At 48.3% G+C, this 24,196-nt stretch overlaps 1 protein-coding gene across 1 annotated transcript in view; it reads left to right on the forward strand.

The window, feature by feature from the left end:
- LOC128842786 (exocyst complex component 1-like) overlaps positions 1–24,196 on the forward strand; it is an 82,366-nt gene that overhangs the window by 52,432 nt on the left and 5,738 nt on the right. Inside the window, exons 11-16 of the mRNA XM_054038975.1 lie at positions 15,182–15,300; positions 16,682–16,792; positions 17,061–17,134; positions 21,184–21,424; positions 22,614–22,797; positions 23,937–24,136. Coding sequence (XP_053894950.1) covers positions 15,182–15,300; positions 16,682–16,792; positions 17,061–17,134; positions 21,184–21,424; positions 22,614–22,797; positions 23,937–24,136 — 929 coding nt within the window. The remainder of the gene's footprint in view (positions 1–15,181; positions 15,301–16,681; positions 16,793–17,060; positions 17,135–21,183; positions 21,425–22,613; positions 22,798–23,936; positions 24,137–24,196) is intronic.

The following is a 24,196-nucleotide window of genomic DNA, read 5'->3' on the forward strand; positions in this document are numbered from 1 at the left end:
CCTGAACTCGACCATCTCATGGTCACTGCCTCCCAGGTTCCCATCCACTTTTGCTTCCCCTACTAATTCTTCCCTGTTTGTAAGCAGCAGGTCAAGAAAAGCTCTGCCCCTAGTTGGTTCCTCCAGCACTTGCACCAGGAAATTGTCCCCTACACTTTCCAAAAACTTCCTGGATTGTCTGTGCACCGCTGTATTGCTCTCCCAGCAGATATCAGGGTGATTAAAGTCTCCCATGAGAACCAGGGCCTGTGATCTAGCAACTTCTGCTAGTTGCCAGAAGAAAGCCTCATCCACCTCATCCCCCTGGTCTGGTGGTCTATAGCAGACTCCAACCATGACATCACCCTTGTTGCTCACACTTCTCAACTTTATCCAGAGACTCTCAGGTTTTTCTGCAGTTTCATACCAGAGCTCTGAGCAGTCATACTCCTCTCTTACATACAACACAACTCCCCCACCTTTTCTGCCCTGCCTGTCCTTCCTGAACAGTTTATATCCATCCATGACAATACTCCAGTCATGTGAGTTATCCCACCAAGTCTCTGTTATTCCAATTGCATCATAGTTCCCTGACTGTGCCAGGACTTCCAGTTCTCCCTTCTTGTTTCCCAGGCTTCTTGCATTTGTGTATAGGCACTTAAGATAACTCATCGATTGTCCCTCTTTCTCAGCATGAGACAGGAGTCCTCCCCTCTTGCGTTCTCCTGCTTGTGCTTCCTCCCAGGATCCCATTTCCCCACTTACCTCAGGGCTTTGGTCTCCTTCCCCCGGTTCAGCATTGCCATGAGCTGGATATCTGGAGGCACTTTTTGGTCAAAACAGACACTGATGTGTAGGTGGTAGTGAGCTATAAAGTTTATTGACACAAGATTGGTATGAGCTGAGGATCAGTAGAGCAATCAATGAGGTGCACGAGTCTCTCTGGATTGGAACCACAATAATATAGTGTAAGCAGAGTCAGGATGAGCTCTACCCTGACATCTGGTGGTGAATTATGGCGAGGGTGGAAAAGAACTCCAGGGGCTGATCTTGTTTGCATAGGCACACCCACTCGCCTGGCATGAAACCACAGCAACTCAAAGTGGTTACTTTGGCTGGTGTGGGATCCCCAGTTTCTCTGTTATTGGGGCAGGAAGAATAAAGTTTTGTTACCCTGATTCTGTGAATCAAGGCCAGTGGAACTGTTGTATGACAGAAGGACTGAGTGAGTCATTCACCATTACCTAAGTAGCATTTGCTTGTCCAGGGGCATGGGTTACAAAACCCAGTGAATTGAGAGAGGATGGGGACAGGTATTTGTACCTGATGGTGTGGCCCCCTTCCCGAGGGGGTTGAAACACCAATTGCACTACCTCCTCTCTCCACTGTTGAATGTCAGAGCTAACTTTGATTCCCTTAGGAGTCTAGTACAGACTGCTGAGCTGAGTTCACTTTGGGCCAATAGTGCACCAGCACTGGGGCTCCCCTACTACTAGCTGAAATCACTAAGAGCTGAAATCACAAAAGAGCTAAAGCTATTTAAGAGCTGAGATCACTGAGGCTGTGTTAACTAGTGGGGGAGCCTGAAGCTATATTGCTAAGCTAACTTAGCTTAGTGGGGGTGAGTGGAGCGGAGCAGCGTGGCTCACAGGTCGGTGAGCAGAGCAGCTGCCAGAGCAGTTTGTGGGACTGTGGGTGGAATGGAGCAGTTCGTGGTGAAGGCTGCAGTGGAACCCCACGGAGAAGCAGCTGGTTGGCCTCGGATCACGTAAGGTGCCCCTTAACACCCTGCTCACCCCCCCCCTTTGAACTCTGGGGCTGCACTGATTATGGACAGAGACTTTGGGGGGTTGTCGAACTTTTGGGACTTTTGTGATTCTTGGGTTGCTGGACCCAAGAGACTTTGGGATTGGTGGACTTTTGGGACTTTGGTGATTCTTGGGTCGCTGGTTTCAAGAACCAACGGGAGAGGACACGGCCCAATTTGCTGGGGTGGGTCTTTGCTCATGGTTTGGTCTAAAAACTCTAGTTGTGGTGTTTTTTCCATTTTATGCTGATGTTGTTTACCTCATGTTATTAAACATTTTCTGTTACACTCAGACTCCGTGCTTGCGAGAGGGGAAGTATTGCCTCTTAGAGGCGCCCAGGGGGTGGTATGTAATTGTCCCAGGTCACTGGGTGGGGGCTCGAGCCGGTTTTGCATTGCGTTATTGAAACGGAACCCCTAGATACAGAACCCGGCCCTTGTTGCTGCCAACTTAGATGGGCAGAAGGGTTACAATAGCATAGCACTAGTTGGTTTCTGCTACACTGGGGCATGGATCAAAAGCTTTACCCAAGGCAGTCAGCAAAGTCGCTGTGGCTTCCAGTGCAATCCCCCTTTTACAATTCCATGTGCTGTGTACGAGCCAGCCATTGGTATACTATCGTCATCCAAATGCCTGGCGTTACTATACATCCAAATTGACCTGTGCCACATTTGAAACCTTCATTATTTGTATTCCAGTAGCTCCTACAGGCCCCACAAGTGAAATCAAGGCCCCATTGCACTAGGGTTATGCATACACATAGTAAGAGATGGTTCTTGCCTACATAGGCAAGGCGGACAATGGGTGTCATATCACAGTGGACTCCCCACTGGCATATGCCCTCGTGGCTGGGCTGTCCTCATCTAGCACCCCCTGCAGAGCATTGCTCCGGCCCTGCAGGGTCTACCTCTTCTTGGGTTTCAGCCCTCTAGTCAGGTCACTTATAGCCTCACCTCTTCCAGGGTATCAACATCTCCAATAGTGTCCAGCACAAACCTAGCCACTCATCGGAGCCTTCCTCCCCTCCTGGGCTCCTCTTCAATCCCGCTCTTCTGGTAACCTGCTACCCTGAAAGGCTTGTCCTCAGCCTACCATGAACTTAAGCTTTCAGTCTCTCTGGGTTCTGGCCAGCTCCCACTTCCTCTTTGGGAACACTGGCCCACAGCACTGTTTTCCCTAGAGCCTTGCCCCTGTTTGAGGGCCCACCACAGGACTAGCTCCCTCTGTAGCTTCCCCTGGTACCCTTTTCCCAGCAAGGAGAAACCCCAGGCCCCATCTCTTCTATATCTCTTCCCTAAGCCTGGAGCTTCAATTCCAGTCTACCTCCAAAGCCATTTACCTGTGGGTTGGCCTTCTTTCAGACCCCCTCCAGGGATTGCTTTTACCCCTACTGCCCCCTGCATCAGGGTACAAACTTTCTCCTGAAGCACTCTGTTACCTAGTGAACACTCTCAGCCTTTTGTGCAAACCCTCTTCCAGCTGGGTCCCATCATTACTCAAGGCCACCTGATCCCACATCAGTTAGGATCAGTTAGGAAGGTAGCTGGTCTTCACAGGCAGGGCTAAGCCTGGCTCCTCTTAAAGGGCCAGCCAGTCCATGATAGGCCTGGATTTCTCCCCATTTTACAGATGAGCCAGGGTAGCATCTCTGGCAGAGGTGGGAATTGAACTCGGGTCTCCTAAATGCCAGCATGAAGCCTCGGTCACCAGAGTATCCTTCTTTTTACTTAACCTTGAGTATCTCAGTGATAGCTGGAGGAAGAGGTTCATGGCTCTGAATGTCAAGGAGGGCTTGCCTAGCCGAACACTAAGGGTATGTCTACACTACGAGAATAGTTCGATTTTACTTAAAGCGAATTTGTGGAACCAATATTACAAAGTCGAATGTGTGTATCTACACTAAGGACAGTAATTCCAGATGACAGAACAAGGAGCAATGGTCTCAAGTTGCAGTGGGGGAGGTCCAGGTTGGATATCAGGAAAAACTATTTCACTAGGAGGGTGGTGAAACACTGGAATGCGTTACCTAGGGAGGTGGTGGAGTCTCCTTCCTTGGAGGTTTTTAAGGCCCGGCTTGACAAAGCCCTGGCTGGGATGATTTAGCTGGGAATTGGTCCTGCTTTGAGCAGGGGGTTGGACTAGATGACCTCTTGAGGTCCCTTCCAACTCTGATATTCTATGATTAATTCGACTTTGTGAGTCCACACTAACGGGGCAAGCGTCGACATTGGAAGCGGTGCACTGTGGGTAGCTATCCCACAGTTCCCGCAGTCCCCGCTGCCCATTGGAATTCTGGGTCGAGCCCCCAATGCCTGCTGGGGCAAAAAATGTGTCGAGGGTGATTTTGGGTAACTGTCGTCATTCAACCCTCACTCCCGCCCTCCCTCCGTGAAAGCGCCAGCGGATAATCAGTTCGCGCACTTTTCTGGTGATTGATAGCATGGATGCCACAGCACCGAGAGCATGAAGCCCGCTGTGATCATCGCTGCAGTTATGGCCGTTGTCAACATCTCGCGCCTTATCATCCCCCTTTTTCAGAGGCAGATGCTGAGAAATCGGGCGAGGAGGCTATGGCAGCACGGTGAGGACATTAAGTCTGAGAGGGGCACAGGCCTCTCACAAAGCACGGGACCCTGCGCCGTGGACATCATGGTGGCAATGGGTCATGTTGATGCTGTGGAACGGCGATTCTGGGCCCGGGAAACAAGCACGGACTGGTGGGACCGCATAGTGCTGCAGGTCTGGGATGAATCACAGTGGCTGCGAAACTTTCGTATGCGGAAGGGAACTTTCCTGGAACTTTGTGAGTTGCTGTCCCCTGCCCTGAATCGCAAGGACACCCGGATGCGAGCAGCCCTGACTGTCCAGAAGCGAGTGGCCATAGTCCTCTGGAAACTTGCAATGCCAGACAGCTACCGGGCAGTCGCCAATCAATTTGGAGTGGGCAAATCTACCGTGGGGGTTGCTGTGATGCAAGTAGCCAACACAATCGTTGAGCTACTGCTCTCAAAGGTAGTGACCCTGGGAAACGTGCAGGTGATCATAGATGGCTTCACTGTGATGGGATTCCCAAACTGCGGTGGGGCTATAGATGGAACTCACATCCCTATCCTGGGACCGGACCACCAGGCCAGCCAGTACATTAATCGAAAGGGCTACTTTTCAATGGTGCTGCAAGCACTGGTGGACCATAGGGGACGTTTTACTAACATCAACGTCGGATGGCCGGGCAAGGTTCATGACGCTCACGTTTTCAGGAACTCTGGTCTGTTTAGATGGCTGCAGGAAGGTATTTAGTTCCCAGACCACAAAATAACTGTTGGGGATGTGGAGATGCCTATAGTGATCCTCGGGGACCCAGCCTACCCGCTAATGCCCTGGCTCATGAAGCCCTATACAGGCGCCCTGGACAGTGAAAAAGAACTCTTCAACTACCGGCTGAGCAAGTGCAGAATGGTGGTGTAGTGTGCTTTTGGACGTCTGAAGGGGAGATGGAGAAGCTTACTGACTCACTCTGATCTCAGCGAAACCAATATCCCCATTGTTATTGCAGCTGGCTGTGTGCTCCACAATCTCTGTGAGAGCAAGGGGGAGACATTTATGGCGGGGTGGGAGGTTGAGGCAAATCGCCTGGCTGCTGATTACGCCCAACCAGACACCTGGGCGATTAGAAGAGCCCAGCGGGATGTACTGTGCATCCGGGAAGCTTTGAAAGCTAGTTTCCAGAGTGACCAGGGTAACCTGTGACTATTATGTTTGTTTAAACAGAAGCTGAACCTGCCCCCGTGTCTGTACCCTGGTAAAGGTGACTGTCCTCTCCAATTACCAAACCCCTTCTCCCCCTTCAAACACACTGTCCTCTAAAAGAACATGACGGAAACAGTAATTAACAGAAACATATTTTTTATTAAGAACTACACAGTTAGGGGATGAAACTGGGACGGGGGTTTGGGTGAGGTGCATTTGAAGGGAAGGAAAGGACGTATCAAATCTTTGGGAATGAGAGCTTTCTGTTACTTGAGCAGTCTGCAGGGGTAGAGAGACTGTTTTTATGGCCCCTGCCACTCCTCCTTCTTTGGACTTTGGGTGAGCGGGGGATGGAACTTTGTGGCGGGGGAGGGCAGTTAGTGATAGAATGCAGCGGGGCTCTGTCTTCCTGCCTCCTGTCCTGCAGAACATCTACAAGGTGCCGGAGCGTGTCCCTTTGCTCCCTCATTAGTCCAAGCAGCGTTTGAGTCGCCTGCTGGTCTTCCTGCCACCACCTGTCCTCCCGTTCACTGTGTGATCGCTGGTATTGCAACATGTTCTCCCTCCACTGGGTCTGCTGTGCCGCCCCAGCTCGGGAACAGACCATAAGTTCTGAGAACATCTCGTCCCGTGTCCTTTTCTTTCACCGCCTGATCTGCGCCAGCCTCCGGGAGGGGGATGCCAGGGTAGCTCGGGAGACACTCGCAGCTGTGGGATGGGAAAAAGGGAGTGAATTCCTCAAAAAGATACATTTTTGAAAACAATGAATATAGTCTTTCTCTGTGAACAAGATCATGCACAGTACCTATCACATGTGCACTCAGTACAAGATCGAATTTTCTGTCTTCACCTTGAGTGCCTGGGGTCTTACTGTACAGATCACACAAGCGGGGCCGGACAACGGAATTCTGCTAGCAGGCAGCCATGGTAAGCCGTAGACTTTTGGCTGCTTAAAGCTTAATTTACAGCAGTGCCTCCTTTCACGTTCCAAGCAATGCTCCTAGCGTTGGCCAGTTCCTGCTGCCGGTGATCCAGCCAGCATGAACTCTGCCCCTGTCCCACCCCCGTCGCGGCTGTCCCCAGGAAAGATCCCTGCATGTTGCTGGCGAACCACTCAGCAGGAACGGTTCGCCTCCCCGCCCCCACCACGTGGCTGGGCTCGGGAAAGCTCCCTGCACGCTGCCGGCGATCCAGCTGGCATGAACTCTGCCCCTGTCCCACCCCCGTCGCGGCTGTCCCCCGGAAAGATCCCTGCATGCTGGCGGCAAATCGCTCAGCAGGAACAGTTCGCCTCCCCGCCACCACCGTATGGCTGTCCCCGGGAAAGATGCCTGCACGCTGCCGGCGAACCGCTCAGCATGAACGGTTCGCCTCCGCGCCCCGACCGCGTGGCTGTAAACCGCCGGTTACAGTTATTTAAAGGAACAGGCAATCAGTCCCCATACTAAAATTCCCCTAATTCAAAGCAGGTCACCATGAGTGATAGCACTCTGATGAGGATTACAGAGACAGAGAAAGACCGCATGCTGCGTGAATGCCAGCAAACACCAGGGCCATATGCCGCCATGCTTTGCCAGGCAATGATACCGGAGTACCTGCCGCTAGCCTGGCGCGGAAAAGTTTCCTACCATGGATGAGGCAATAAGGCCGCTCTCCCCAGGAACCTGATGCAAAGGGTTTTACATTACCTCCAGGAGAGCTTCATGGAGATATCCCAGGAGGATTTCTACTCTATCCCCAGACATGTTAACAGACTTTTCCAGTAGCTGCACTGGCAAGGACTAAAAAGTTAAGCGCCTAGGGCAAACTAATCATTAAAAACCCATTGCTAAAATACCATGCCTATTCTATTCAAAATAAATGTTTAAAACACTTACCTACTGATCCTTCCCCTGATTCATGATCCAGGTTACCACCTTGGGAGGGTTGGTAGGGGATCTCCGTGAGGGTGGTCTCCTGGCTGTTGGGGAAATCAGCGTTGAAAGTGCTGTCGACTGCCTCGTCCTCCTCATCTCCTTCCTCATCTTCCCCGTCCGCGAACAGCTCCGAGGAAGCGGCCGTCGACAATACCCCAGCGTCAGAGTCCATGGACAATGGTGGGGTAGTGGTGGCGGCCGCACCTAGAATGGAATGTAGTGCCTCATAGAAACAGCATGTCTGGGGCTGGGATCCGGAGCGTCCGTTTGACTCTTTGGTCTTCTGGTATGCTTGTCTCAGCTCCTTGATTTTCACGCGGGACTGTGTTGCATCCCGGCTGTATCCTCTCTCCGTCATGGCTTTTGAGATCTTCTCGTAGATCTTCGCATTCCGTCTTTTCGATCACAGCTCCGAAAGCACGGACTCATCGCCCCACACAGCGATGAGATCCAAGACTTCCCGATCAGTCCATGCTGGGGCCCTCTTTCTATTCTGCGATTGCATAGTCACCTCTGCTGGACAGCTCTGCATCGTTGCCAGTGCTGCTGAGCTCGCCACGATGTCCAAACAGGAAATGAGATTCAAACTGGCCAGACAGGAAAAGGAATTCAAATTTTCCCGGGGCTTTTCCTGTGTGGCTGGTCAGAGCATCCGAGCTCGGACTGCTGTCCAGAGCGTCAACAGAGTGGTGCACTGTGGGATAGCTCCCAGAGCTATTAGCGTTGAATTCCATCCACACTAACCCTAATTCGACATGGCCATGTCGAATTTAGCGGTACTCCCCTCATCGGGGAGGAGTACAGAAATCGGTTTAAAGAGACCTCTATGTCGAAATAAATAGCTTCGTTGTGTGAATGGGTGCAGGGTTAATTCTAATTAACGCTGCTAAATTCGACATAACCTCCTAGTGTAGACCAGGCCTAAGGGTATGGTGACTGAATGCACCCCTACATTCACACCCTGCACAGTATTGTAATAATCTTTGTACAAAATATGCCTTGTGAGGTATCATTTGAAAACTAATAATTCCCTGGCCAATAATATCTTGGCGAAAGGTACATAGCAACGTTGAATGTAAAGTTATGAATTCCCCCTGTATGATGTTAGCACATGTTCAAATCCACCTAGCCCTGGCTATGCAGAAGTTGTTAAACAACTCTGTCCTAACCAAAGAAATGTGTGTTTATCTTAATTTACATATTACATAATAAACAGGGTGCTTGGGCAGCAAGAGGGGGTAAACCTGTTAAAGACAAAGGACAAGCTGATACCTCTGGCCAGGTGTAATCAAAGTTGATTGGCAGTCACCTTAATGCAATGTACGTTCAAATAGATATAGTTTCGTAATGTTTTTTCCATCCAATACAAACCCAGCTGAAAGCATTTCGCTAATTTACCCTTTGGATTTTAGGTCTTTTGAAAAATCTGCTCCTGGTGCACTTTTAGCCACATCCCTTACCCCAGGGACCCAGTAACCACCCTTTTGTCAAGAAGCCAGACCGCACAGCTCCCTCCATTTTGTTTATGCAAGAGTGTTCCACCTGTAAGGTGGGGAGGTGATATTCTGGTCAGATCCAATTTACCTTGCTGCAGCTTGCATAATCCAGGGCAAACTTTCTAAAGCTGTTCTGTGACTCACCGAGAAGGAGCTAGATTTGTCAGCTGCGATTCTGCAACCAGCCAATCCAGGGGAGCTGGGATTCCACTTTGGTTCACCTGAGTCACATTGTCTAAACTAGGTAGTTAAAAGGGAGAGAGACCTTGCCTCTTAGTTACTCTGATGCACAGCCGCAGCATTGCCTGAGGTAACTTTGCCCATTTTCTCATACAAAGAAGAAATCCTGCAAAGAAGTGATGAACATGCTGGCAGAGAGCCATGAGAATTAGCAATGCGGACAGCAAACAGCATGAGCCGAGGTTTACCAGATGCTGTGGTCAGATTCGGTTTCCTGAAAAAAGGCAAACACACTTATTTAAATAAAAGAATTAGCAAAACTAGTACAGAAGGCAAAAACACCACCATTTCCATTCAGCATAGTAACTGATGGGTTCCAAGCAGGTGCTTTTAATGCTGTGGGGTAATAGAAAGCAAAGTTTGTCTTTGACAGCAACACTACGGCTATTAAAAATTGAGAGACCTGCTGGGTGGGGAGTTAGCTTTATTATTTGAGAAGCCCTTTATGAAAAGAGACTCATTAAAAATAATAAAGGATGGTATCGGTTATGAGTTACAGCAGGGCTGTATAATCCTGGTTTTGTAATTTATATCGGTGATTTCCTTTTAGCGGTTCACCGATCTTTATTCAATGGCTGTATACATGTAATAAAAAACTAGTAATTAAAATAATGACAGGAAACAAAGTTTCTGGGAAACCAATTGTGGTTACAGCAGGAGTCTTTGAGGGCTTTGTACCTGGCATGAGATCTGCAGGGAATTATCCACGGGTGCGTAGTTCATCTTGAGGCAAGATGATCTCATTGCTAAGGCACTGGCCTGGGAATCTGTGTTCTGTTCCAGCTCCGCCAGAGACCTTCGTTGTGAATATGGGCAAGTCTATAGGCTGAAAGTGGCTGCTGTTTGAGGTGTACAGCAGGATGCTCCAGTTGTTGTTGGAATAATTGCTGTAGCACATCAGTGTTGTTCAGTCTCTCCTGTCTCCAGGCATACATTGCTAAAGTCCTGTCTGCACTAGGGGACATTTTTTAAAAAATCTGCTCTCACTGGTGCAATGCTTAAAATGGCAGTGAGAACTGGAAGCCCATCTACTGCAGGGCTCTTGGCATTGCTGGAACTGAACTCATGTTAATGATGGTGGGAATTTTTAGAAAAAAAGGCTAACTTGGCTTCCAAATCTTTGCCTGTTGTATCCATCTGCTTCTGAAGAGGGCACATCTCGTACCCCACCCTCTCTCACTCTCTACACAGATTTACCCAGGATATCTTGGAAATGCTGCAGGAGTAAAAAGAAAGAAAAAAGATGAGGGGGACTGTGTCTCATGCAAGCTCATGCTCCCATATCATTGCTTACAGAGCTCAGAAACGACTTCCAGTGTCTGCATCTCTACATTACTAACCTGTGCTTGGCTCAGAAAATCAGGAACATACTGCCTCAAATACAGTAGTGGCTGACAATAACGGATACCATAGGAGAAGTCAACCAACCTCATCACTAGAGCTAGTCCAAACAATACTGATGGAACTTTTTTCTTTTTCTTTTCTGGAATATGGTGAAATTGATCTGTTTTGCAGAGAGGGTTCGATTTTGACAAAGTTCTGATGAAACCCAGGTAGCATTCCATTGGAAACCTGCCAGGCTTCTTGACAGCTTTCTGACAGCTTGCCTGTCTGGCTCTTTGGCAGCCCATCTCTGGAAGCCTTTGGAATCCCGACTCCAAAGCTTGTGGCTTCTCAGTAGCATGGGATCCCAGGGTATCTAAGGCCAGGAGGACTGCCCCAGCCAGGCTGCAGTCGCCCAGTGAAATGATTGAGAGCCTGAAGCGCTAGGTTATACTTGCTCTCAGGGGTGAAAGTAACTTAAAGGACTTACCGGAATGCCAGAGTCCTGAGTGGGGGTGTGGCCTCAACCAGAAGAGGCGGGGCCTTTCAAGATTTAAAGGCCCTGGGGCTCTGGCTGTGGCTGGGAGCCCCAGGGCCTTTAAATCACCTCGGAGCTACCAGCTGCAGAGGTGGCTGGGAGCCCTGGGGCTCAGGAGCAAATTAAAGGGCCTGGGGCTCCGGCCACCGTGGAGCTCCGGGCCCTTTAAATCATCTTGGGAGCCCAGCTGCTGGAGCTCCGGCAGGGATTTAAAGGGCCCGCGGCTCCTCGCAGTGGCTGGAGCCCTGGGCCCATTAAATCACCACCGCGGAAGCCAGGCTAGTCTGGCACAGCGTACTGGCTCTTACCGGTACGCCGGACCGGACTGGACTCGCTTACTTTCACCTCTGCTTACTCTATTCCTTTATTTTCCTTGCTCTTCCCTGCCCTCAGTAGGAGGGTGTTGATTTCCCTTGGACTGCAACAAAAATTTTTCAAGACAGGAAATTAAGGCCTGGAAAAAAGAATGGCTAGAAGACTGAACCCCAGTATCAGTCTGCAGCCCACACCTACCACAGCACATCCATAATGTGACACAGTGATAAAGCAATCTCCCAGTCACACCCTATGTCTCACTGTCTATTTGTCTCAACTGGCTCTTGTGACACTGGATTCTTTGGGCTGACTGCATGCTGCATAAAGAATTATTTCCATCTATTGGTTCTAAATATACTGCCCTTTGATTTCAAGCATCCCCTTGTTCTCATGTTATGGAGTAAGGTTAAAAAAGGAACTGAACAGTTTTCACTTAGCTATCATTGAATAGTTCTACCTTCTATCCATTCTTTTTTCCAGGCTTTAATTTCCTGTCTTGAAAAATTCTTGTTGCTATTTTTTTTAAATGAAGTAAAATGTCATTGCTTTATCATCCTCTTTATGCAGAGAGTGGTTGAAAAGTTTTTGTGTTGTGCTAGAAAATTCTTTTGGTGATTTTTGCAAAACTGAAGTAATAGGGTTTTGGGGGGGTTTGTCATTTATTGAGACAGACAGATAGATAAGCAAGGCTTGCCCAGATCTCTAATTACCCTTGTTGTCCTTCTCTGAACGTTTAGAACCTCAGCTATATCTTTTCCAAAGAAAGGTGGCCAAAAGTGGACACACTCATCCTGTGTGCAGAAAGGGCAGGACTCTGAGACAGTTACTCTAGGTGTCCCAGATTTTTAAAGCTAGCTCCTCAGCTGGCATAAATCAGCATAGCACCATTGATGTTAGTGGAGTCGGGTTGATTTTTTCAGGGCTGGCTGGAAAGTGTTAGTTTTATTCACGCAGAAAGTTTCAGTGAAAACAAACAATTTTTTTTTGTTTTTTTGTTGAAATTTTCAGCAGAAAATTTTAACTTTTTGTCCCAAAACTGCCAAAACAATATAAATGTTGGGCCAAAAACTGAAAAGATGTTCAGTTTTCAGATGAATATTTTCGGTTTTACGTCTATCAAAAAAAACTGAGGAAAGCAGTAACTTTCCATGAAAATTGTTTGATCTAAAAGCCTATTCTCCATCAAAAAAAAGTTCTGATGGAAAATTTTCAACTGGTTTTACTGATTTATACCAACTGGAGGATCCATAGCATCCAGGATTTCTCATTCCCAGATTTTCCTACATCTGTACTTCTACTGAGTAGTAAGGGGACAAGCGGCACTGGAAGGAGAGCAGTAGATGAGAAGGGGAGAGAGAAGAGAAGGGTGATAACAGGAGAGAGAGAGAGAGAGAAATGAGACCACAATAGGACGTCCATCGGAATCTGTGTCTCGTGTCAATCAGGCAGTAAGGGCTGGTTTCCATAAAGCCAACTGGGCCATATGGAAGCAGCGGGTGTAACAGGGAAGGGCTGAATCACCTGACAGTAACATCAGAGAACAAATGAGGTTTATGAGAGTTAAGCTTATGACAATAGGTGAAAGCCTTGTGCAGAATAGGTGGGAGATCCCTTCTTCAACTTTCTACTCCCTTTCAAAGTTGCAGTAAGACTTACGCATTCTCACTCCTGGTCCCCCCTGACTATTTTAATATGGCTGTCCCACTGCCTAGAGTACTCTGATTCAATTCAGCTAATACCCAGATCCTCCCATCATGTATGCCTGGTTGGCTAAGTGAGTGGATGGATAGCTATAGGTGATCATCTGTATGGTTGACATGTTGATTATCCATGGCTACTGTGTCACAGCTTGGAGGGGGAGAGAAGCAAAGAGACACAGGTGTGACAAAGTGGGACTGTTCTTAATGTTTCCTCTGAATACTGTGTGGGTGCCTCAGTTTCCCATATGCATTTCTTAAGTCTCCAGTGTGCATAAATGGCCGACAATCTGTCTCCTAGCAACAAATGGCCAGGGCCCTTCCCCCCTTGCAAGGGGATAGCTAAAGGTGAACAAAGAGATCAGGTGACCTCTGGCCCGGGAAAGAGACAAAGGCCAGAAAGGAGGGGCTGGAGGGGGTTGCAGTTTGGAGCTGGCTGGGGACGGGGAGTGAGTGCAGACGTGGGTGTCTGGCTCGCTGTGCCCCAGAATGGACCCAGCTGAGGGATCCCGTTCTATGTACCTACAAACTCTGTTTTAGACCGTGTTCCTGTCATCCAATAAATCTCTGTTTTACTGGCTGGCTGAGAGTCACATCTGACTGCGAAGTTGGGGTGCGTGCAGGACCTCTGGTTTCCCCAGGACCCTGCTATGACGGGTTGGATCACAGAAACCCCCTTGGGAGCTGCCACCTGATGTGCCAAGACTACCTCTGCTCCTGTTTTCCCTGCCAGCTCAGGACTCCAGCACCCTGTCTTGCTGAGCCAGACTCTCCCATCTGCTCCAACACGGACCCAGGGTCTGAATCACTTGCCCCAAAGCTGCAAGTTTACTTGAAAACAGCTCACGGAAGTGTGCTTGTCTTTAGCACTCAGATTTCCAACTCCCAATGGGGTCTAAACCCAGATAAATCCGTTTTACCCTGCATAAAGCTTATGCAGGGCAAACTCATAAATTGTTCGCCCTCTATAACACTGATAGAGAGATATGCACAGTTATTTGCTCCCCCAGGTATTAATACATACTCTGAGTAAATTACTCAATAAAAAGTGATTTTATTAAATACAGACAGTAGGATTTAAGTGGTTCCAAGTAGTAACAGACAGAACAAAGTAAGTCACCAAGCAAAATAAAATAAAATGCGCAAATCTATGTCTAATCAAACTAAATACAGATAATCTCACCAGTTCCAGAATGCTCCCTTTTACAGGCTAATCTCCTTTTAGCCTGGGTCCAGCAATCACTCACAACCCCTGTAGTTACTGTCCTTCAAGTATCCTGGGGGGTGGAGAGGCTCCTTCTTTAGCCAGCTGAAGACAAAATGGAGGGGTCTCCCACGGGTTTAAATAGACTCTCTCTTGTGGGTGGAGACCCCCCTCCTCCCTCCTATGCAAAGTCCAGCTCCAAGATTGAGTTCTGGAGTCACCTGGGCAAGTCACATGTCCCTGCATGACTCAGTCTTTACAGGCCGAAGCCATTGTCCGCATGGTATCTTGCATGTCTCCAGGAAGACTTCTTATGTGGATTAGAGCATTCCTAGATGCATTATTCTCCAAGTGTTTCCTGATCAGGTACTTAACCTGGTGAATTCCTTCCTAAAGAAGCTGACCAAATGCCTCACAAAGCTTACTTAGAAACCAAACAAGCATACAGCCCATATTCTTAACCTCAAGTAGAAAATGATATATATATATGTACAAATAGGATGAATAGATATAGCAGACCATAACCTTTACGGAGATATATTACATGGCACAGGCAGCACAAAACATATTCCAGTTATGTCATACATACATTTATAAGCACCCCTTCCCCATAAAGCCTTATGGGGTACACTGTCACACCCGCCTGGGCGGACTCGCTGTGGGAAGTGCACGGAGGGGCATATGCTGAATGCTCCAAGGTCAGACCCAGGAGGTGAAGCTGTGTAAGCTTCTTACCCTGAAGACAGTCTGCTCCGAGGGACAGGAGGCTCCCCAAAGTCCTGACTGGCTTTGTGGGGAGCAGTTCCAGAGCATCGCCCAGGGACTCCGTGCATGGCTACTGTGTAACAGCTTGGAGAGGGAGAGAAGCAAAGAGACACAGGTAAATACAAAAGCCTGCAGAAGTTATGTCTGTTCCAGGTTTTCAAGAAGGTCTAGACAAGCAGGTGGCCTGTGGGAGCAGACAGCACACTCAGTTCTGTCTCGCTGACAGCGGAGAAGGGGAAGAGGATGAACTGGACAGAGGAAATGTTGTCAAAGTAAGGAACTGAGAGTTAATAGAAGAAGATGGGACTTATGTTTTAGAAAGGTGGCTATGGAATATGCACAAATCCAATACTGGTTCCTCTCCTCCCTTCTGTCCATGAATTAATGGAGCAGAGTTGTTCTCTACCTGTAACAGGCACAGATTGCCTAAGCACATACTTCAGGCACTTGTCTCCTAGGCACTACATGGAGGACACGTCAAGGGGACACAAATCAAATGTAGGGGTTTTTTTTGTTGATGTTGTGTAGGGGTTGTTTTTTTAACTGAACAAAGAGAATGAGGCAACCTGCTTCTTCTCCGACCCTAGCTCGGTGTTTGTGAGAGAGCTCTCTGATTGTGACACCCACAAGTAGATTCCAGGCGGGGGGTTCCCAACATAGGTGTGTGGAAGGATGGAGTCGGGGCTCTGAGCTGAACTCCTGCATGATGGCATACATGTCTGGGGGCAGCACAGAGGAGGATTAATCAAGAGCACCTCTTAGTTACTATCAAAACATACAGTGGATGTGGCATCTTAAAGAGGGACAAGGGCATGATCAGGTCACCTATCAGAGAGTCACTTGAGAATAGAGCTGGGCAAACATTTTCAGCCGAAAAGTGCAGATTTGATGGCACCAAAACATTTTGTCAATTTCATGCTAGTTTCACCCAATTGTTTGTCAGAAAGAAAACCTAAAAAAATTCCAAAAAAAAAAAAAGTCAGAATGAAACATTTCAATATTTTGGTTCAAAAGGACTTTTTGTTTCCAAGTTTCCTTTAATTTTATTTTTTTAATTAAAAATGTTTAAAAATGGAAACATTTAATTCAACCCCAATTTTTTTTTCCAATTTACCAAAAATTCAGAAAAAAAAAACCTGTTTTCAGTTCAACCTAAAACAATCTTTTATAATTTTTCAGAATTACCAACAAACCGAAAAAATCCATTATTCACCCAGCTCTCCGTGAGAAGCACAATTCCAGACTGGAGATGTAAAATCGGGGCAGGGCCTCAGTCACAAAGACTCCTGGAGAACTTGCTGCACTTTTAACCTCCAAACCTTTGCCTGTGTTTTTTCCCGAATCCCCTCATTGGCCTGCAGCAGGCCACAGTGTCATTTATTCCATGCTGCTGAGAACAAACTGGGTACCACACTGGCCATGTTTACAGATCCAGCCGGGGTAAAATTTGCTCCAGATTAAAAGGCTTCATGTACAGTAGATCTGGGAATGCCGAAACAGTGTGGCAATTAGCACAGCAATACTCTAAATGCTCCTGCTGTTGCCTGGTAGTAGTGACTGTGAAGCTCTGGAGACAGGAGGAAAGACTGAGGCATGCTAGGTGGGAGACAGTATTTAACAATGTGTGTAATGTATCTGATTGTTTCTAAGCAGATGCTGGAGCAAGTGTTGAGGGAGCTGCAACCCCTGTGCACTGCGGAGCAGAGGTTTATTGAGAAATTCTTTATGCTGAGTCAGGATGCTGCAGACCCAGAGGGGCTGGGGGTAAGTCAGCTAAGTGAGCCATTGATCCTACCATGAGAGAGTTAACCTTTGGGAGCAAGGAGCTGAAATTAACCTGATGCTTGAGCAATTTCTTATCTAACTTAGCATCTCTATGATTGTGTCTCTAAGCTTGTATATGGAGTTGTAGTGTGAGGCACTATTACTTCTGCTGAGTTGACACATAAAATTTATCTTCCACCGTCCAAGTGGGAGAATGGAAGTCTCTCAAGAGGAATGGTACTCTCCCTCCCCCCATTCTTTCTTTCAGCTACCTGCCACAAGCAAGGGAGGGAAGGATGTAGCGTTTCCTGAGAAGTCTCATTGGCCCAAGACTAAGACCGAGTACGTGGATGATAAGTGATCTGTCGTGCCTGGAATTCCTGGGAGTTTGTGTCTGAGGAATTGGCTGCATACGACACGGGGTTTTTGTCTCATGACTGTGGTGATTTCATACCTCTCCATCCTTCATCAGGCATTTCAGGGGACACACCCCAACAGCACGCATTTGTGCAGCACCTAGCACAATGGTCTTCTGGTCCATGATAAATTTATGGAGAAGATGGTATGATGACATTGCCTACAGTAGCATATGGCCTATCCATGACTGCTATTAGCATATATTGCCAATGGCTGCTTATGGGACACTAGATGGGGAGGGCTCTGAGAATTCAATCCCAGGTGTCTGGCTGGTGGGTCTTTCCCGCATGCTCAGGTTCTAACCAATCAGCACATTTGGGGTCAGGAAGGAATTTTCCCCCAGGTCAGAGTGGCAGAGACCCTAGGGTTTTTCACCTTGCTCTGCAGCATGGGGCAGGGGTCACTTGCAGGTGTGAACTAGAGTACATGGTGGATTCTCTGTAACTTGAAGTCTTTAAATCAAGATTTGAGGACTTCAGTAACTCAGCCAGAGGTTATTTGACTATTACAGCAAATGCTATGAGGTTAGAGCTCCTAAGCACTACTCTAATACAAATAACAGACAGACAGCCTGCATCTTAGTGGAGTATTTGGATATGCAAAGTAGATCTATCATTTTTGTCCCCTCTGTGGCAGTGACCTGGGAGCAGAGCTGGTTAGAAAATGGAATTTACGTTCCATGGGAAATTGACACTTCGAAATTTGCTTTCATTCTGAATCGGAACGAAAGTTGAAATTTACCACACAAATTCCCCAAAAAATTGTATTTGGAATGATCAAATGTTTCATTCCAATGATGTCAAAACATTGTAATAAAAGAAGAGCTCGGTGTAATAGCTCAAAAGCTTGTCTCTTTCACCAGTAGAAGTTAGACCAATAAAAGATATCACCTTGTCTCTCTATTACATACAAATACGCATAGCGTTAAATATTATCTAGTACACTCCCACTTATCCAAATGCCCTTTATCCAAAAATCCTAATTATCTGAATCCACAGTGTCTCCCGTGTAGCCCTAGAGTTAATCATCCACTCATAACTTCTCAATTAGCCTCTTAGCACCTGTTGGTGCTAATCAGTGACTTTGTATTGCAGCTACCTGCAGTTACTGAGCTCTAATCCTGTATCAGCAACAGCAGCAGCTTGGCAGGACAGTTAAGACTAATTCAGAATTAAATGACGACCACAGTCATTTTAATACAATTTAGGTGTTTTAATAAATTCAGTAAAGTTTGTAATTTATTAAAGAGTAAAAAACCAAGGACAGTATTAAGCCAACATCAGCATTACTCCCTTTGTTCTACATACTTCCACATCAGTGATGCTGCAGCTCAACAGCACTTCCAGTTATCCAAAAGTTTTGGCTGTCTTCCAGGGCATTCAGATAACCAGGTGTGTGCTGTATATCAGTAAAATATCAATAGTTCATATCATATAAGAGTCAAAATAAAATAAATCAAAACACTAAAGTGGAAACAAACTGTTTTACATTATCAAAACAAAGGAAATCGACTTTCTCCCGTCAACACAATCCCATGTTTTGACAAAACTGCATTTTCTAACCAGAGTCAGAAGATCTGCCTAGTGCAGTGTGGACACATCAGCACAGCTGCGAGACCCTGGTCCAGCAATTGTAGGGTTACTATGCAGTGAGGTCTCTTATTGGGGAAGGGATAGCTCAGTGGTTTGAGCATTGGCCTGCTAAGCCCAGGATTATGAATTCAATCCTTGAGGGGGCCACTTAGGGATCTGGGGCAAAATCAGTACTTGGTCCTGCTAGTGAAGGCAGGGGGCTGGACTTGATGACCTTTCAGGGTCCCTTCCAGTTCTATGAGATAGGTATATCTCCATATTTATTATTATTTTTAAGCGCAGACTTGGAAACACCAAGTCCATAAGCCTGGCTCCCACAGACCTGGCTAATCTTGTAGTATGGACACACACACTGTGTCATTCAAAGGCATGTACTGTCCCGCCAAGAGAGGTAGGATGCTCTAATGGCAGGGCACTGGCTTGGGACTCAGGAGACATGGGCAAGGCAATGTTCTGCCACAGACTTGCCGTGTGACCTTGGGCAAGTCGCTTAGCCTCTTTGTGCCTCAGTTCCTGGTCATAAAGTTGGGATAGTGGCACTGTCCTACTGCACAGGGGTGTATATTCAGGATAACTACATTAAAGATTGTGAAGTGCTCAGATGCTATGGTAATGGCAGACTTATAACTACATAGGACAGATAAATAGGGGACTGTTGCTAAGTAATATCACAAGAAGACAGCTGGATAAGATTTGGCCCTCAGTCAATCCAGTACTTGAAGCCAGTTGGACAATGAATGAATGAAGTCAATGGGGCAAAAAAATGTTGGCTTGTATTCAAATCACATTTACACTGGTGAAAATCAGGAGTCATGCCCATGGCTTACAGCTGTGTAAATGAGTGTGGAATAGGACAAAATTTGGGTCAAATTGCCTGAAATGTCACATGGGGGCTTAGCCTGCCAGTGTCACAGGACTCAGGGCAGTGCTGGTTAATACCAAGTGTTTACTCAGCAGAGTGGTTGTGTGAAAGGGTTCTTTATCACTGCTTCTAGTCTGCTCACACGGGGAAACAAAGCACAGAAATAGGAGCAAATATATTATCAAGGTAACTGCAAGAATTCTGATAGTATTGTGTCTTGGGACAGGATAGGACACTGGACTGGGGGTCAAAAGTGTGACCAGAGCTATTCATTAGGCATCCAAACCTTGACCATCGCAGTGTTATTGTTAAGTCACTGGTCATGATAGGGCTATCACTTTAGACTAGGGGTCTCAAACTCAAATGACCATGAGGGCCACATGAGGACTAGTACGTTGGCCCGAGGGCCACATTTATTGACACCTCCCCACCCCACCACCCTCGGCCCCACCCCCACTCCACCCCTTCCATGAGACCCTGCCCCTGCCCCCATTCCAACCCCTTCCCCGAAATCCCCACCCCAACTCCACCCCCTCCCTGCCCCCAGAGGGGGCAGGTGGGGTGTGGCAGGGGCTCCGGGCAGGGAGTTGGGGTGTAGGGTGCAGGAGGGGTGAGGGGTGCAGCAGGGGGCTCAGGGCAGGGTGTTGGGGTGCAGGAGGGGTATGGGGTGCGGCAGGGGTTCAGGGCAGGGGGTCAGGGTGCAGGGTGCAGCAGGGGGCTCAGGGCAGGGGGTTGGGGTGCAAGGTGTGGCAGGGGACTCAGGGCAGGGGGTCGGGGTGCAGGAGAGGTGCAGGGGGCTCAGGGCAGGGGGTCGGGGTGCAGGAGGGGTGCGGGGTGCAGCAGGGGTTTCAGGGCAGGGGGTTGGGGTGCAGGAGGGGTGCGGGGTGTGACAGGGGGCTCAGGGCAGGGGTTTTGGCTACAGGAGGGGTTTGGGGGGTGGGCTCCAGGCCAACGCGCACCGGGGCCGGGAATGGGGAATCGAGGCCAATGGGAGCTGCTGGGGGCGGTGCCTGAAGCAACAGCCATGCACACCCCTGCGCCCCTCCTCCCCCAGGTTTCGGCCGCTTCCCGGCTTGGGGGCAGGGCAGGCAGGCAGGGAGCCTGCCCTGCCCCCGGTGTACGTCGGGCCGGAGCTGCTCTAGCTAAACGCTGGGGGAGGGCGGGAGGGCCTAGAGGGCTGCATGTTTTCAGACCCTTGTTTAGACAAATCACTAATACCATGGTGTAGAGCTGAAGTACGTGACTTGCCAATGGTCATTAGCCCAAATCATTAAAAGGTATTTAGGCTCCTAACTCCCTTTGGAATCAAGGGGAGTTAGGCACCTCAGTACCTGTGAGATCTGGGCCTTTGTGTGTATCTGGTGTCTGCACTCTTAGGACCTGGTTTGTGAGGCTGAAGAGGCTGTGTTTGAGCTTCACCTACCTGTGTCTTTCTGTCACCCTGTCCACACCTCTCTGGCTGGCCCACTGCCTGAGCAGCTCTGTCCCAACCCCCTCTCTGTTTGTAACACTTATTCTAGACTAGAAGAGCAGCCCACCCAGCTGCTGTCTGAAATCTTCAGTTCCCTGGAGCCAGAGCTGAGAGGATTTATAGATACCTGCAATAAAGTCCAACAGTTTAGCTGCCTGCAGGTCCTGGTTACCCTGAATGACTACATGTTTGAGATGCAGGGCTCTTCCGCAGCCACCTCCTCCTCCTTCCTCAACGTGGGCCTCAGCAACATCCTGCTCCTGGCCAAGAACAACTTCAACAAGTGCATTGTGAGTCTCCATCTGTAAGCAGAGATGAGCCTCGGCGCGCTGGAGCCCCAAGCCAGCATTTACCCTTTGTGCGAATGAATGGAGCTTCTAGGCCTGATGCTTAGCTGGAGTAAACCAGCGTGGCTCCATTGAAGTCAGTCCCCTTTCCCCCCAGTGAAGCCAATGCCTGTGTGGATTTGGCTCTCAGTTCTTGTGAGAATTAAAATCTCCCTGCATCATGCATTGCTAGTGCATACGCATTGCATTGCTCTGTCCCCACTTGTATGGGCATGCTGCGTAGGCCGTACTTTTACACAGGGCTGGGAGGCCAAGGGATTTCAAACAGCACATTCCTAAAAGCAATGGCTGAAAATGCATCACTAGGAACTTTCCTGTCTCGGTGCTTTTAGCAGTGGCTGAAAGTGAGCTGCAAGTTATTGCCAACTGGTCATTGTTCGACCATCTGCGTGGAGCGGTACACGGCTTTCACACTAGCTACTAGTAGACAGGTGCTCATATCTAGGGTGACCAGACAGCAAGTGTAAAAATTCGGGACGGGGTGCGGGGGTAATAGGAGCCTATGTAAGAAAAAGACCCCAAAATTGGGACTGTCCCTATAAAATCGGGACATCTGGTCACCCTACCCATATCACAAAAATACCACAGCTGGAACTCATGGCTGCCCTTTGTGGCTATCTCGGCTCAGGCTGAGTGCTAGATAAACATTATTTTAGCATTATCCCAGAGAGCAAAGATTGAATTCTCCCTGGGGACTGAACTCCCCTCGCTTCTTTAGAAGTGGTCCTTCAGTGGCACAGTGCTGGGGCATTGGAGGGGAAGCTTGCCCTGCCAATGGCCCTGTTGTACTAGTTCTGAGGCAAGTGGACTCAAGGGCTATCATTCTGGGCTGGAGGAAGGCAATGCTAGTGAAGTTTGCTGTTGTATACCACACAGGGGTCAGACTAGAGGATCGCCCAACGGTCCCTTGTGGCCTTAAAATCTGCCAGCCTATGAGTGAAAGCACTGAAATTGACCATGTTATCGTTCCTGATTCATTCCTGTCGGTTACGAGTACAGGGCTCAGCTGGCTCTGATGCTGGCATGCAGGCTCTAGTGGGGCTTGGTTGCTGACAGGCTCTTTGGTGTGCCAACCCCAGAGCCAGGGACTGGCCAAGTCTGAGAGTGTTCTATTTTATTCTATTGCTCCCAGTGTGTCCTGTGCAAAGAAATCGAGGAAGCGAAGGTACCTAGCAGGGCTAAGGGTGGGATCCTGCCTTTCGTCAGCCGATTTGAGGAGTTCGTGAATTTCTCGGAGGATGTGTTCAGATGGGCTCAGCGGAGAGGCGAGCTAGACAAAGCTCACACCAAACTGGTGGGCAGCGTCTTCAGCAGCAGTGAGTACAGAGAGCCAGTGGTGGAGTAAGCTTAGATCGGAATCACAACATTCAGATCTGGAGCAGTATTTCAAACCCCCTCTTTTAAAGCCCAGGGTGTTTGGATCTGGATTCCGGTTCTGTTAGTGACACAGAGAGGCCAGCATGAAATTTGGATCCTGATCCAAGTTGGAACACTGAAATCCCTCATACACCCCCACACACATATATGCAGCCACCTATGTGTATGCACTATGCACAGAAAAACACACCCACATGCAAAGACTTGTTTGGGGTCCCAGAGGGATGGCATAGATAGAGTCACTCTTCCTTCCTTCCTGAGCTGCACCAAGTGAAAACCCAGTATGGCTGAGGGCTGAGAATGCATTTCCTGGCTATAGATATATGGAAGCAGAGAGAATACAAGAACAATATTAAGAAGTCTCAGGAGGTGCAGAGTCACTGGAATAAGTTGTTAGAAAGAAGGTCTCCCCCCAAAAAGCACTGCTGTACATTGGCCAAGAGAAAGAGAGGGAGGTTGGTAGTTTGCAGGTTGCACTCTGCGTTGCCATACGTGGGTCTCAAAGCTGGACTCTTGCTTCCGAGCCTGGCAGGGGCTCAGGGTGCTGTGGAAACGATACCCCCTCCACACACCAGAAGGCTGAGCTGCCCAGACTTTGCAAGCTGGAAAGCTACATTAGCACCTTTCCCTGATGCAGAGGGCGGAGCCTTCTTTGCATATTATCCTGGATGAGCTGCCTCACGAATGCAATCAGTACCAGGTCTGTCAGGGCACCAGCTGTGTTTATTATAAAGCATCTGAGATAGGAAATAAAAATAAATTACATAAATTGTTATTTACATTACAATGTTATTCTCCCTCCGGTATTGGAACCAGCCAGCCATTCAGATGGGACAGGCTAAGAGCCATTAGCTCCAAAGCATAATCTATAGGCAAGACTCTAGGGCTAGGAAGGTTGAATCAGTCTGTGGTCTGGACTGATAGGACTTGCCTAGATTCTCTGGAAGACCCTTCTGGATTTGTGCATGGTGGGCTTAACTCATCCTGTCTTTTCACCTTGTATCTCCCCTCCATTCCTCCCCATCTTGATTATCAAAAGGTCCCTCTAGGCCTATGGGCTTTCTCCCTTTCTTTTTAGTCAATAGTCTGGCCTCGGCAAACCTGAAGGTCAATACGGACATGGTCATGATGGAAAACTTCCACCACATCCACTGCTTTCTGTACCAAAAGAAGATCCAGTGCTTGGAAAGCAAGAGAAGGGAAGCCAAGCAAAGGTACCGTGAGCACCTGGAGAGATATGTCACCAAGTACCTGGGACAGCCACTGGAGAAACTCAACGTGAGTACGTTGCAAGCCACAACCTCCTCTGTCTATAGTATGTATCTCTCACTCCTTACT

Source organism: Malaclemys terrapin, chromosome 9 (genome assembly GCF_027887155.1).
Source record: "Malaclemys terrapin pileata isolate rMalTer1 chromosome 9, rMalTer1.hap1, whole genome shotgun sequence".
In the NCBI taxonomy this organism is placed as follows: Eukaryota; Metazoa; Chordata; order Testudines; family Emydidae; genus Malaclemys; species Malaclemys terrapin.